At 33.8% G+C, this 15,713-nt stretch overlaps 1 protein-coding gene across 1 annotated transcript; it reads left to right on the top strand.

Annotated features, from left to right (window-relative positions):
* The first annotated feature begins 3,654 nt into the window (after positions 1–3,654).
* Positions 3,655–14,994, top strand: LOC18589913 (PHD-finger and DNA binding domain-containing protein). The gene is made up of 9 exons (XM_018127586.2): positions 3,655–5,848; positions 5,956–6,570; positions 7,959–9,093; positions 9,881–10,169; positions 10,273–10,397; positions 11,354–11,814; positions 13,112–13,140; positions 13,316–13,969; positions 14,104–14,994. Exons 1-9 carry the CDS (start codon positions 4,287–4,289, stop codon positions 14,811–14,813), a joined length of 5,580 nt encoding a protein of 1,859 aa, XP_017983075.2. The 5' UTR covers positions 3,655–4,286; the 3' UTR covers positions 14,814–14,994.
* Positions 14,995–15,713: the final 719 nt, after the last annotated feature.

Here is a 15,713-nt window from a genome sequence, read left to right as displayed (position 1 = left end):
ATTGCTAATAAAAAATGTAAGTAATACGTGAGGCCTTTGGGTCCCACATACAGCTGGCGTAGGTTAAACATGAAGCGTCTGCTGGCTCGTTTCAATGAAAATGTGACAGCCGCATCATGTTTTCTCAGGCCTTTTGCAATCCACAAAGTCATTTTCATGATTTGGGTAAGTTGTGTGTTATCACCATTCTGTATTTTCAGAAATTTTTGTTGGAACGTCAAAAGCAAGACTTTTGGTTTAGACGGGGAAATATTTGGGTACGATCAGATCAAATCAAATGTACGGAGAAAAAATATAAAAAAGTTAAACGGTCGATTTTGGGCATGAGTTCGTAGGGTGTATGCTTTTCCCTTTGACTTTCTTAGGAGCAATTGGTTGAACAACTATTGTTTCAACCATTTTTATATTTTTTTCTATTTCATTGGCGAGATTGTAGAATCCACCGGCCATAACGTCATTTTCGGAGGTTTAATGCTGACACGTGGATATATTAAAGGGTATTTTAGGATATCTCATCCAGTCAAAATTTATTATTATATATGTATGTATATGAAATTAAAAGAAAACACATGATTAACCGACATACATCATCTTTCACTTTCTTTCTTTCTTTTTTTTTTTTTTGGAGTGCATCTTTCACTTTTTTTTTCTTTCATATTTCAATATTAAAGAGGCGTTTGGTATTGCGGAGGTCCTTTACATTTCTTACAATTTAAATGAGCATAATGTTCTTACAGTGTTTGGTTTGCAATAAAAGAAGGAATTGTCATATCATTCTCTTAGCTCACGGAGGAAAAGTTAAAATAATTTTTTCCTAAATTATCACAACACTCTCTTGTGCGGAGGTTGTATTCCAGGATGAAGTTAAGAAATTGCAACAGGAGCAATTCAAGCAAGTCTCTCTTGAACCTTTTTAGCATGACGCTATAGAATGCCCAAGAAAAGAGTTGGAATCTTAGGTTAGAGTCTAGACAATGACTCATCCATTTACTATAATGTTTACCTTTCTTTAAGCCCATGTTTGTTAGAAAAGATGGGTGCAAGGAGGAAGCTGAGAAAACAAAAAAGAAAGTGAAGTTCTTCTTGTCAACAAAATTAATTTTATTTGTTGACTAAAATAAAAAAAATAATTAAATGTATAATTGATAAATTATATAGAAATTTTAAAATAAACGGCATATGAATTAATTAGAAATGATAATTTATTAACTATTTTAAATTAAATAATTAACTAATTTATTTATAAAATAATTTAAATTAACTAATTTAATTCCTTAAAACTTAACTAATTTATTACAAATAAATATTTAGTGATTTCACATATTTTAATATTATTTTTTTCATGCTATTATTTATTATTTAAGGAATAAATTGAAAATTTAAAAATTTATATTAAAAAAATGTAAGTTTATTCGATTTACGTCATTTTTTTAAAAATTTTATTCGTCTTCACCAATTATTTATTTAGATGTGTAAAAAAGTTATATGTAATAAATCTTGATGATATAATGAAATACGGTGTTTATCAATGTTTTACATTAATAAAATCAATTACTTAACACTTTTTAGTGTATGACAAAATTATTAAGCTTATATATAATTTTTTTTACAGCAAAACATTATCAAAAGCAATTTAAGAAGAATTTGGAGAGGGTAGAAAGAGTATTTACAAATTTTTTTATTTATTTTTTTATAATTGAAGGAATGGAGATTTGAACCATACTCTTTAGGCAGGAGATCGTGCATCAACTAATGAACCAAATGCTAAAATGTAAAATTTTTTTATTAATTTATATTTAAAAAATTACAAAGTTTTATTTATAGATAAATCTGTCTCTTTATACAAATATAACTTTTTATACAAACATAACTGTTTGGATAAATATAAGTACTTAAACAAACTTAATTATTTGAATATACATAATTATTCCAAATATTTTCTTCTATTGTTATTGTTAAAAATGTTCAACACAAAATATATTATATAAAATATTTTAAAAATAAAAAACTCATTAAACTTGAAAACAACTCAAAGCCAAGAATTAAGACTTAATGTAATTAGCAACTAGAATTAGTCAACCTCAATTAAATAAGTTAAAATAGAGTAAGTCGCAAATAGCTTAAATTATGGCATCCCTACTTAAAAGTAGACCTAGCAATTCGTGTTAACGTGTCGTAAACGTGTCAGACACGATTAGACACGAAACACGTTAAGGCAAAATAAGAACACGACACGTTTAATATTTGTGTCTTAAATTTGAAACACGTACACATACACATTTAATACACGTGTAATACGACACAACACGATTAACACGTTTATTAAATTTGTTAATATACAACACGACACGATTAATAACACGTTTAACACGATTAAATAAAAAAATTTACAATTAAATATAATTTATTATTTAAATTTAAAATCTATAATTATAATAAAACAAAAATAATAATAATATCAAATAATCACTAAAAGTTAAAAATTAGGATTGAGCATGTATAATTACATTATACCCTTTATAAAATTAAAAAAACTTATTAAAATAATTATTTAAAATTATTTATATAAGATTAAAATAGTTTTTAACTATTAATTTTTAATAAGTTAATAAATATGTCACGTATACATGTTTAAATACGATAACACGATTAAGTAAACGTGTTTTAAATGTGGTTGTCGTGTCAGACACGTTAAGACATGAAACACGTTAATACTAAACCCAAAACTTGTTTAACTCGTATCTTATCGTATCGTGTTAACGTGTCATGTTTAAAATTGTCAGGTCTATTTAAAAGCTTAGTCAAAAAAAGGATTGTTTAGATGATTTTTTAAATCTTAAAAATTATCGTTGTGATTATTTTATTTGTTATAATCATAAAGAGAAGAGATTCTATTATTCAAACTCAACATCTTGAATAAAAATACATCTTAATTATTGAATTGAATATTCCAAAGCAAAACTATAGTTATATTTAGTCAAAAAAATTTTAAAAATATGTTGAAATAAAAAAAAAAAGCAATAACCCCACACTTTTAAATTTTAATTGAAATTTTAAACGAGTCTATTAATCTTCAAAATGAACATTTCGTCTAAAAAATGTAAACACCGTTAATAAATATTATGAAAAGATTAAAATATTTTTTTGAAAAAAAAGAGAGCACCGATTACTTAAGAAAGAGGTTAATTAATAAAAAATTAATAAAAATTATATAATAATAATTTTTAAAATTAATAAAAAGTAAAATTATCATTTCAATATAATCACATCATCAAATTAATGAAAACACTAATAATTGACAAACAACTGAACCTATATATCTAGCAAAAGAATTTTTTTTGAGATAAAATGTCTATTTTAAGAACTAATAGATTTATTTAAAAATTCGATTAAAATTTAAAAGTGAGGATAACTTACCTAATATATAATGTGGTCATGGTTTTATATTAACTATATTCTCGAGTACAAGTATATGTTTCCATTGAAGTACATTGTAAAGCAAATTCTCCATGGTACAGAAGTGAAGAAGAAAGATGCAAAAGTGGGAACTACTACTAGAACTATATCACTGTCTCCAATCATAAGCAAAGGAAGAAAAGAAAGTAGTAAGTAGTACATATGGAGCGTAAATGCCATCTTAAATTGGCGCCCTTCTCTTCCTCCTCACCTCACATGGACTTGTACAGCCTCCTCCCCATTTTAGCTGTTACAGAAGCATGGGAAATACCCAAATGAACAAACCAGAAAGAAGGAAATCCACCTTTTTTGACTAGTCACAATAAAGTATGGAGTACTTGCTAACCATAAAAGACACATTTTTTTATTAATATCAAAATATTTCACTTATTTTCTTCCCCACATCTGATTCGCACCTAACATCGAACCCTCTTTCCTCCCTACTTCGGCTCTTCAAGGAGGCCTCATTTCTTCGTTAATAGAAAAAAAGAAAAAGAAAAAAGGGGAAAGCCAATTTATATTTCTCTCTCTTTCTTTGCACGTTAAGGGCATTTCCCTGTAAGAGAAAAGAAAGAATATAAGTGTAAGGGGAAAAAACCCCACAAATCCCCCCCTTTCTCTCTTTTTCTTTCCTTGTTTCTTCAATTTCTCTAAAACCCCCTCCAAACCTTCTTCTAGACTGCTACTCGTGAATTTAAATCAGCATTTCCCGTCTGGGTTTTCTTTCTTTTTCTCTCCCCTTTTAGCCTCGATAGATATTTCCATTTTCAAAAACCCCGAAAAGAAAAAGAGAGGGAAAGAAACTAAAAAAAGACCCCAAAAATGAGAAAATGGAGTTTGTGGGCAAATCCGTGAAGAAAAAGTTCAAAGGATTTGGTATTTTCTCAGGAACTGTTAATTCATTTGATTCTTCATCTGGGTTTTTCCAGATCGTTTACGAGGACGGCGATTCCGAGGAACTCGACTTCCACGAAGTTGCTTCTCTTATCATGGCTGATGATTCTAACCCAACCTACGAGCCCAGACCCGACCCGGGCTTAGAGGTTGTCCGTGAGAAGCCGAGGGTTGGAAGGCCGAGGAAACGACGCCGCGTTGAGAGGAAAGTTTGCGTTTGTCCAGGTAATGTAGAGAAGGAAACCCTAGAGAGTAATATGAATGGGAATTTGAAAGGAAATGTTGATTTAAATGAAAGGTTTGTTGGGAATTTGAAGCAAAATGAGGGTTTTGATGGGAATTTGAGTGAAACCCTAGATGTGAAGGGAGTTGGGTCTCGAAGGGATTTGAATTTGAATTTGAATTTGAATAATAATGGGAATGTTGAAATGAAAAATGGGATTGATTTGAATTCTTCTCGGTTTGATTTGAATTTGAATGATACTTATTATAATAATAATTATTTAGATGACGATGGGAAGTTTTGTGGTGGGGGAGAGAATATGAAGAAGAGAGGGTGTATTGATTTGAATTTGGACTTGAATTGCGATTTGGATGACAATATTGATGTTAATTGCAAAACCCAACGGAGGGAATGTGGTTTTGATTTGAATTTAGGGGTTGACGAGGAGATTGGTAAGGATGCTATTGATGTTAACTGTGGACGGCAGGGGCAAGGGAGTGAATCTATCACTTGTGCTGAGATAGTTCAAGAAACGCTGAGAATGGAGCAAAGTGGTTTGGAAGAGGATGCTTCTAACAAGGAATTGAAGGAAGACCATTCATGTTTAGGGTCTATTGAAGGAATCCTTGAGAAAGGTAGTGTTGTGGATAGGCATGTTGCCAAGACTGATGATTGTCAGGGAGTTGGATTAGAGGGTGTCCCTGAGCCTGGTACTGCAGTAATGGATGGGTGCCAAGCTGATACTGGAAGTTCATACAAACAAGCTAGTGGGCGGAGAAAGAGAAGAAAGGTTATAAATGATTTGGATTCTACAACAGAAAGGGTGTTGAGAAGAAGTGCTCGCCGAGGGTCTGCTAAAAATCATGTTTCAAGCACACCACCACCTACAACAGTAACAACATTTGCAGTTGGTGATTTGTCAACATCTCCTTCAGTTAGTGCAGTAACAGAGGAGAAGCCGGTTAGGTCAGGTCGTAAAGTGTCTGAAGAGCCTATTATTCTTCCTCCAAAGCTGCAACTACCACCATCTTCCAAGAATTTGAATTTGGATGGGATTGCTGTACTTGATATTTTTTCTATTTATGCTTGTTTGAGGTCATTTAGTACTTTATTATTTTTAAGTCCCTTCGAGTTGGAGGATTTTGTGGCGGCATTGAAGTGCCAATCTGCCAGCTCATTAATTGATTGTATTCATGTATCCATTTTGCAAACTCTGAGAAAGCATTTGGAGTACCTTTCTAATGAAGGTTCCGAATCTGCTTCTGAATGTTTGAGGTATTTTTATTCTTTTCATTCTTTTTCCTCCCGTCTTTTCCTTTTCAACATAAATTTTGTTTGCCAGTTATCAGTGTTTGATATTTCTTGTTGATCTTACAATGTAGGAGTCTTAATTGGGGTTTCTTGGACTCTATTACGTGGCCCATTTTCATGGTCGAGTATCTACTCATTCATGGTTCAGGATTGAAATGTGGTTTTGATCTTACTAGTTTGAAACTTTTCAGAAGTGACTATTATAAGCAACCTGCAGCTGTTAAGGTTGAGATACTTCAGTGTTTGTGTGATGATATGATTGAGGTGGAAGCCATAAGATCTGAGCTTAATAGAAGGTCTTTGGCATCTGAGTCTGAAATGGATTTTGATCGAAATATGAACATTGAGGGTTCCAAGAAAAGAAAAGGTGCTATGGACGTGTCAGGTGGATCTGGCCTGAGTGAGGAGGTAGTTGATGACACTACAGACTGGAATAGTGATGATTGCTGCCTTTGTAAGATGGATGGGAGTCTAATATGCTGTGATGGCTGTCCTGCTGCTTACCATTCGAAGTGTGTAGGTGTTGTCAATGCCCTTTTGCCAGAAGGTGACTGGTACTGCCCTGAGTGTGCAATTGACAGACATAAGCCTTGGATGAAACCTCGTAAATCACCTAGAGGAGCAGAGCTTTTGGTCATTGATCCTCACGGTCGGTTATATTATAACAGTTCTGGTTACTTATTAGTGTAAGTTCAATTTACTCAACCTGTAGATATAGGTTATTAAGTAAGACTTACTATGTTATTGTTATTGTTATTGTTGATGAATACATTTCTGTCCTATGAGTGGGTGTTCTCTTCTGGCTGAATGAAGAATAGTGAAAAAAATTTCTTGTCATCAGTAACCTTGTTGACCCATTCATGACAAACTTCATGTTACCCAACATGTAGAAGTAGAAGGGTTATTATATATGACATGATCAATGATCTTTTTGGGAATTGCTTATGTAAATAAAAAAGATCTTTTGTTTGATGATTTGCATTCTTCTAAATATTTAATCATGATTGTATTTTGAAATGATATTGTTGCACAGTTTTTCACCAAAAATTATAATTGCATAGTTCTGCTTGAATTATAATATCATAGCTTTTTTTCTTATTTATAATTTGAATTAGAGGGATTGCCAAAAAAAAGGAAAACATAATTTTTCATCCAGATTTTAAATTCTTTTGAGTCAGAAGAAGGCAACTTCAGAGTTTGTGACTTGCTACAATAAAATTATTTTTTTCATCAACCCCGAGGCATCAAGTCCTAAAACCAATTACCAGTTGTTAGGATTTTGTGTTGTTTATGATGAATTTTATTTCTTTCTGATCAACTAACTTACTGCAAGAGTATTTTATGGGGTCATTTAGTTTCATATGGTAGATTTTGAGTTTCTGTATGTGTTTGTTTGGTCTATTTTTCTGAAATTAGTGTCATTTGTCTTCCCCAATCTTTGTTTCTCTCAGCCTCCGTTGTTTCTTATGCATGATACAAACATGTATTTTCCTTGTCATTATATGAAGATGTTGGGCGCTACCCATATAGCATGTTCTTCCTTGCTCAACTGGAATGTTTGAAATATGAAATTTAGCAGTTTCTACTCTTCTTCCAAAGTATGTTGAATGATTAGGGGAATGGTGTTTTGTTCTTATTTTTCGCTTGACTTCTAAGGTTTTTTTAAGACAATTGGATATGGTTAAGGTAAAATTTGTAAATATTATGATTTCTATTCCATTATTTGAAAGATCTGTATGAAAGGCTTATATTGTATCTATTTGAAAAATCAAAGCAGATATAGCAAATTAATAAATCAAGGCTTTATGTAGAAATGTTGGGGAAACTGGAAGGTTTCAAATAAAAGTTTCCTTCAGATATTTTATTTTATTCAATTTTCACTATGAAGTAGGCTCTGATTGGTTTACCTCTTGTTTATTGGTTTGGCAGTTCTGTATTAACATAGAAGATTTGAATTTTAATTTTTTTTATAAAAATTTTGGCACAAAAGATTATTAATATCCTGGGTGACAATTCTCTTTCAATATGTTGTTGCTTCTGGTGTTACTTTGACATTGTGTTGTTGAAATTGCAGGTTAGATTCATATGATGCTGAGTACTCATTGAATTATTACCACAGAGATGACCTCAATGTTATAATTGATGTGCTAAAATCATCAGATATATTGTATCGTGACATATTAAAAGCAATCCACAAGCAGTGGGATGTAGCTGTTGGCTCAAATGGAGCTAGTAGTAACTTGGACTCTCTGAATTCTGTTTGTTCTGAGACACTGATGAAGGGGCAAATTCCTACAGCTAGCACAGTCCTGCCACCTCTGGCTTCTGGAGAAACAAGTGCAATTAAAAATGAGACTGTTGATGATGGGAAACAGGAAGACAAGGAAGTAGCTGGAAATTCTGGTCATCTTGATGTTGAGGTTACAGAGTCTGCCAACTTGTTGGATTCGGTGGCTGGAACAGAAATCCCATATATAAGTTCTGAAGGGTCAGCTGAAACAATGCAAATGGGTTCAGTCATTCATAACTTCCAGAAACAAGGATCTGCTGAGTTCTCAAACCAATCTGAGGTTCCAGGAAAATCGTCAAATCTTGAAGACTGTTCTTTAATATCTAAGGGTTTATATCAAGAAAGCAAGATAAAGTTAGCTCAGCAAACCCTATGTGCAATTAATGCAAAAAGAGGTGATGCATCACAAACACAGCCTGGGACTGGCTACTTGAATTACTATAGTTTTGCCCAAACTGCGTCATTAGTTGTAGAAGAGTTAATGGGTAAGCCATCAGAAAAGACAAATGAAGACTCTCTAAAATCTGTTGAGGAGATAATTGCAATGCAGATGAAGGTTATTTTGAAAAAATCGAACAGGTTTCATTGGCCTGATATTAATAATCTATTTGTAGATGCACGCAAAGAAAATTGTGGGTGGTGCTTCTGCTGTAGATATCCAATGGATGATACAGATTGCTTGTTTAAAATTACTTCACGTTGTGTCCAGGAAGTTTCAAAAAGTGAGATGGTTGGCCTTCAGTCAAAGTGGAACAAAAAGGGCCATGTTATAGATGTCATATGCCATGCATTTTCCATTGAAAATCGTTTGCATGGGCTTCTGTCAGGTCCATGGCTGAACCCACAATACATCAAGATCTGGCATAAAAGCATTCTCAAGGCTTCTGATGTTGCATCTCTCAAGCATTTTTTGCTAATGGTAAGTATTTTTTGTCTATTTTCTGCATAACTTGAAGTTTTTTTCACCTATGGTTTTTAGGGGTTCAACTGAGCAGTGTATATGGCATCACCCTAAGTTCTGAGTGACAGAATGTTTAAAGCTAATACCTTAAGACAAATCTGTTTAATAGTTACTGCTAAGTCCAATTCAATCTCTTTCCAATATGCATACTTATTTTTTGGATGGTTGGTTTGGAATTTAATTAAAAAGGGCTCTATTTTTAAAAAATGTTATTTATTTTTCTTGATGTGTGTGTGTAATTTGGAGTGGTGTTTAACCCTGGTTCCTGTGAAAATGAGATTTGTTAAAACTGTTATTTCTAAAGGTGGCAATTGGTGCTCAGGTTTGGTTTATTTCAATTTTGACATTTTTGAACAGTTTTGCACATAGATAGTTGATATTAGAGTTAGATTGGATTAGGTTAGGTTGGTCTGGTCTTTTGGGGTTGTGCAAACTTTTTCCACATTTTTATGAAACCAAATACTAATCGGGTTCAGGTAATTTGGAGTTTGGCTTGGGGTCAAGTCTGAACCTTTAACTTTCTCAGTGAATTCTGGTCGTTTTCAGTCTAGTTCTTAAGAACGTTAGATGGGTTGTTTTTGTTAGGTTAGGTTTTACCATCTCAACTTCTCATTTTTACCCTAGTCATCTATCAACTATAACCACTTAATGCATGTAACTTTGATCAATAATCTAATGTATATTACTTCAATCTTATTCTCTCTCTCTTTGTGACATTATTCATGTTGTAACGGGCATGATACAGTTAGAGGCAAATCTACATCATCTTGCTCTTTCAGCAGAGTGGATGAAACATGTCGATTCTGCTGTCACCATGGGTTCTGCTTCTCATGTTGTGACTGCTTCAAGTCGTGCATCTGCTAAGCATGGGATTGCAAGAAAAAGGGGCAGAAGCAATGATGGTGAAAGTAACCCAACTTCTAACCCTGCTGCAGGACCAAGTATTTGTTGGTGGAGGGGTGGTAGGGTTTCTCGTCAATTGTTCAACTGGAAGGTTTTACCTCGCTCTTTGGCTTCTAAGGCTGCTAGGCAAGGTCTGCATTTATCCTCTTTTTCTTCTAATTCTGCTGGTTGATTGTCGTTTTTTTTTAATAACTGAATATGATTCTGAATTTCTTTGAATTTTAAATTCTGCAGGAGGTGGCAAAAAGATACCAGGCATACTCTATCCTGAGAGTTCAGATTTTGCAAGGAGAAGCAAATCTATGGCATGGCGAGCTGCTGTTGAGTCATCAACTAGTATAGAACAACTTGCTTTACAGGTATGATTACCTGATGGCCTCATGTCTTATTTGCAGTAGGGAGTAGTAGCAATTGATGCCAGTCTTCCTGCTGTGTATATTCATTGAATTGTAAATGAATGACTTCCACCTTCATGCAGTGTTAAAATTTCTTCATTAATGCCTTCAAATTGCACGGATTCTAGACACACTGTCCTGAGATTTAAAGTTGCCTTTTCTTTTCCCTTCTATATTCAAATATTGATTCCCTCTCGTGAGGCTATATAGAAAAGACTAGATATAAACCGAATGAGTTTGAAGTTTCGCTATAGAAGGTAGAATTAGTATATTACATCCAGAAACCAGCTTAAAAGGCCAAAGCAATAAATTGGCAAAAGTGAGAGGATGATCACCTTACATTGAAAGACCAATTCATGTAGGGCTCTTATTGAACAAAAGAGATTGTCATCCTTCATCTATGGTCAAGCCATAACTGCAAGTTAGAGGTTGGAACTGGAAGGAAGATGATGGGTTTGACAATGAGCCAGGATTAGCTGTCATGACAAGGTCTGGCTATTTGAGACATGTTACTTTTTGCCCTGTGGATCCAATACTATTGAACTTTGGCTAGTGCATTTCCACCTTGTCTTACCCATACTGGATATGCATGCATGTTGCAAAGTATGTATTAATGCTATTTAGTTCTAATATTTGTGGTGTCAGTTCTCTTAATTAATTTACACTGACTATGGCTCCAGTCTTTTAGCCATATTGCTGACTATGATTCCAGTCTTTTAGCCATATTACATTAATTTTAAAATGTCTTAAATAGACGGTAGGCAGTCTATAATGTTGTATAATTGGCCTACATGGTTGATTGTTTGCCTTGATTATTTGCATTTTCAGTTACATGTTTATAAGTAAGTTCGTATCAAAATTTTCATAAACCGGCCACTCTTATAAATGCTGGCTTATTTTTCTTATGTTATATTTTCCAGGTAAGAGAACTTGATTCGAACATTAGGTGGGATGACATTGAAAACACTCATGCTCTCCCTATATTAGATAAGGATTTTAAGAAATCAATCAGACTGTTCAAGAAATGTGTTGTGCGCCGAAAATCCATAGAGGGAGATGGGGTGAAGTATCTTCTTGATTTTGGGAAGAGGAGAATCATTCCTGATGTTGTCATGAGACATGGGACTGCAGTTGAAGAATCTTCAAGTGAAAGAAAGAAATATTGGTTGAATGAATCTTATGTGCCCTTGCATCTCTTGAAAAGTTTTGAGGAGAAGAGAATTGCCCGTAAGTCTAGTAAGATGATTTCTGGAAAATCTTCTGAGATCATTAGGGATGCAAAGAACTCATCAAAGAAAAGGGGGTTCTCCTATCTATTCTCTAAAGCTGAAAGATCTGAGTATTATCAGTGTGGGCACTGTAACAAAGATGTCCTCATCAGGTAGAAACAATCATTCTATTACTTCTGAGTGCTTTATCATTTTTAATGGTGTCTCAGTTTCGTGGTATTGGAGGAAAGTTATGGTAGAACAGACGTGACTAAGATTCCCTGTCCCAAATTTTATTGTCAGTCCTTGTTTTCTAAATTGCTAATAACTGAGAAGATTGAAAAAAAAGACTTTAAAAGATATGTAGTGGTAGATATTGGAGCATGATAAAACTTCTTAACGTTTTTTTTCCCCGGTGTTGATAAATAATTATCTCTTTACAAGATAATAGTACTGACTAAATTTGGGAAGTATTTTATTTTTCTTCAGAGGAATAGAATTATTTAGAAACTTCAAGTCTACCCAGTTGTTACTCAAGCACCAATAAGAGAAGTGCCAGGAAAGAATAGAAATAAAACCCTTCATGGACAAATGATTGAAAACTTTGAAATTGAGGGATATTGTTGTTTCTTTATTGCTGGCATGAGTAAAAAATGAAAATAAATTGGTTGATGTGATCTTTGAAAGAAGAAAAGAGTAATTGTCAGGGGATGTATTTGTACATTGGTCTAACTAGTATTTGTAGTCATATGCATTGTGTCTAAATATATTTGCTCAAGTTCACTTTTTATATTTAAAATATAAAGTTTGAAAGTAGAAATAAGTGATTTTAATTATCAATTATAACTTTCTTCTCGAGAAGAGATTAAGTAAGTTTCTTTTTTACCATTTCAAGTAAAATTTGCTTAAAATTAAATAATGGGTCTTCCAAAATAAAAATGCAATAGTTAGTAAGATAAATGAAAACGACCTTAATGATCAATTTGCTAGGATTTACATTGAGCTCAATAATATTAAATATTATAATAGCACAATGTAGGAATAGAACAAAACTTAATGTCTCATTTCATTCAAAAAGAAAGTTTATAGACATCCATGCTTTTGTAAACAAAAATGCAATAGTAGTAATATGTGAAAAGTGAAAACTGCCTTATGGTTCTCAACCAAAGCAATAAGTAGATGTAATTAGGAAAACTTAACCGATTAAAATAATTTGTTCGGATTTTTGTCAAACTTGATAATATTAAAAGTTATGAAAGGACAATTTAGTAATATAACAAAACTTAATATGTCATGGCATCCAAAAAATGGTCATTAATGATCAGAATTAGATCAATTTTTGGTTTGAATACACGTTGAAGCATATACATTTTCATAGTTAAATGCCTAATCATTAATGGTCTGTTGTCCCTTAAATACCTTTCTCTTATTTACTATGTTTTTGATCTTTTTTTTTTATCAAATTGGCAGGGAAGCTGTACGCTGTCATATTTGTAAGGGTAAGTGGTGCTCTTCTATGCTAAAGTGTATTTGTCTTGTGCTTAAATACATCATATGCTTTTAGAAAGTGATTCTCTGCATGCTTGATGGTATTGCTTTTATAAGCTTCTCGCTTGTCACATGCTTCTATGTGCATATTTTTTCACATTTCTGATTAGTTTGATATAATTTTAGGATTTTTTCATAAGAGGCATGTTAGAAAATCTGCTGGAGCAATCATTGCTGAATGCACGTATACGTGCCACCGATGTCAAGATGGGAAGTCGAATGTTAATGCAAAAAGAGGGGGAAGTGATGCAAAAAGAGGAAAAGGTGACACAAAGGGGGGGAAGACCAACACAAAAAGTGCAAAAAAGCTGCCACAAAAAAGTAAAAAGGCCTCTACAAATTGCAAATCGATGCGGTCAAAAGACAATAAAAAGTCAATTGCCATACGGATGTCACTGCGGTCACAGAAGGATAAAAAGGTTACTGCCGGTGTGCCACTGCGTCGTTCACCTAGGAAAATAAAATACATTTCTGTGCAAAAGAAAAAGCCTGGTAGGTGCAAGAAAAGCAAACAGAAATCAAAGAAGAAGGCTCCTAAGAAAACGAAGATATGCACTTCTTGGCAGAAGAAGAGAACAAGGGCTTATCATAGTTACTGGCTTAATGGTCTTCGGTTGTCTAGTAAGCCAGACGATGAACGGGTGATGCAATTTCAAAGAAAAATGTTGTTTGCCCCTTCTGAACATATGAATGTCTCTCTCAATCAACCCAAATGTCTTCTTTGTTGTGAAGCAGGATATGCATCCAGTTCAAACTATGTTGCATGTGAAATTTGTGAAGGTAATTGATTTTCATCATTTTTATATCTGTTTTCACTGTTGGTGGTCTATTGTTATAAAGATGGACTGTTGATGCATAAAACTTTTGTTCAGTACATTTGTTTTCATAATATTCCTTTCAAATGATTTATGCAGAATGGTTTCATGGAGATGCTTATGGACTGAATTCAGAGAACAAAAGCAAGATTATTGGATTTAGGTGTCATGTCTGCTGTAAGAGGACCCCTCCTGTCTGTCCCAATATGGTGGCCACTAGAATTGATGGATCTCAATTGGCTGAGATGCAAAATAGTGTTAGGACTGAATCTTCTGAGGAACTACATGGGGCTTTCCCTTCTCCATGTCATGTAAATTTAAAAACAGAGTCTCCTTCAAGTGAAACTCGTCAAGGTTTATTGGCAGATGATGACGAGTGCTTCCATAAGGAAGAGCAATTAGGTACCAGTTTGGAAACAAGTCAGGGTCCCATTTTGGAATATAAATTAGAATCAAATGGGACTTTACTTGATAAGAAGCAGGGTATAGATGCACAGCAAATTTCTAACAATGAATTGAAACCAAATACACTAACATCTGATGAGAAGTCTACGTTGGAAGAGAGTAGAATCAATTCAGGACATATAACTGCAACTGCAGTCGATAAGGCAGAGTGCCTTTCCAACGATGTTCAGCTGGATTCATTTGAGACTGAATTGGCATCCTTGGGTCATGACAGCACCCATGATGATCTGGTGAACACAGCAACCTTTCCAAAGTCAGTAGCAGATGGATGCTCTGCTGAGTTGCATCTGGATAAGTTAGCGGCATCAGTTGAATTTTTAGATGATGGAGGAAAAACAACTTAGGTTAGATTTATGGTTTAACATTTAATTGGTGTAACAGGACTGGGACTGGTGTAGAGGCTAGATTTATTGTAGGACTAGGGTTACATGTAAATTTTCTGATGTTGAAATCATGGAAGATTCTTAAATGGTTAATTGGAATGATTCATTTCCAACAGAAAAATAAAAGTTTTATTTGAGCCTATGAATCATAATGCTCTGATCCATATGAAGATTGCTTCACTTAATTGCATTGGTTTTAAGGTTGAAAAGAGTGACAGGAGGCATGTCTGGGAGAAGCCATGAGAGCTATTGGCCAGCCTTCTCGCATTTCTACAACCCCATGGCATGCAAGTCGATGGGTGATCCAGAGGCCTGTCATGACGGCATTATTTCATTCCTCTGGAACTGGTTGGTTGGCCTGATAAAGTGCAGGTGACAGTCACCTCTTAACCTTTTTTCTTATTATTGTTCTTGTTAGTATTTTTGGTAGGAGTCATGGGTTTGCTTATTGGATCTTTGACTTCTACATTTAGTTTTGAATTCTGGTTGACATGAGGGCATATATTATGAATGTTTTATTGTCCCTTTTTTTTTCTCACTTGTGCAATATGATCCTCATAGGTGACCGAGCATAGTGGGTTCTGGTGTAGTTTGTTGATGCTGGTGGTGATGGTGATTTTTTTTTTTAATTTTAATTTTTATAGAAACTCTCTTATTCCTGAAAGGTTTGCTTCTCTCAAGTTCTCATGCTATTTTGCTCTCTTGCGCTGTTATAGCCATGAGTTTGTTTGATTTGTTTTGGTGTGGTAGCTGAAGCTCTTGTAGGCATTTTAATTGTTATTTTATCTTATCACAGCTATTTCAGATCCTAGAGGCTAGTTTAATTTCCTTCCATCTTCTTTATTATTGTACTTTTTTATG

The sequence above is a fragment of the Theobroma cacao genome, chromosome 9, assembly GCF_053813885.1.
Source record: "Theobroma cacao isolate CCN51 chromosome 9, ASM5381388v1, whole genome shotgun sequence".
NCBI classification, from domain to species: Eukaryota; Viridiplantae; Streptophyta; class Magnoliopsida; order Malvales; family Malvaceae; genus Theobroma; species Theobroma cacao.
The sequence above is the reverse complement of the archived record's forward strand: the minus strand, read 5'-3'. Positions and strand labels throughout refer to the sequence as shown.

Bases quoted from the DNA above. Each gene is read 5' to 3' on its own strand.
- LOC18589913 (XM_018127586.2), top strand. From the start codon at position 4,287: ATGGAGTTTGTGGGCAAATCCGTGAAGAAAAAGTTCAAAGGATTTGGT. The intron at 6,571-7,958 runs GTAAGTTCAATT...TTGAAATTGCAG, and splicing joins AGTTCTGGTTACTTATTAGT to GTTAGATTCATATGATGCTG. The intron at 10,170-10,272 runs GTCTGCATTTAT...TAAATTCTGCAG, and splicing joins TTCTAAGGCTGCTAGGCAAG to GAGGTGGCAAAAAGATACCA.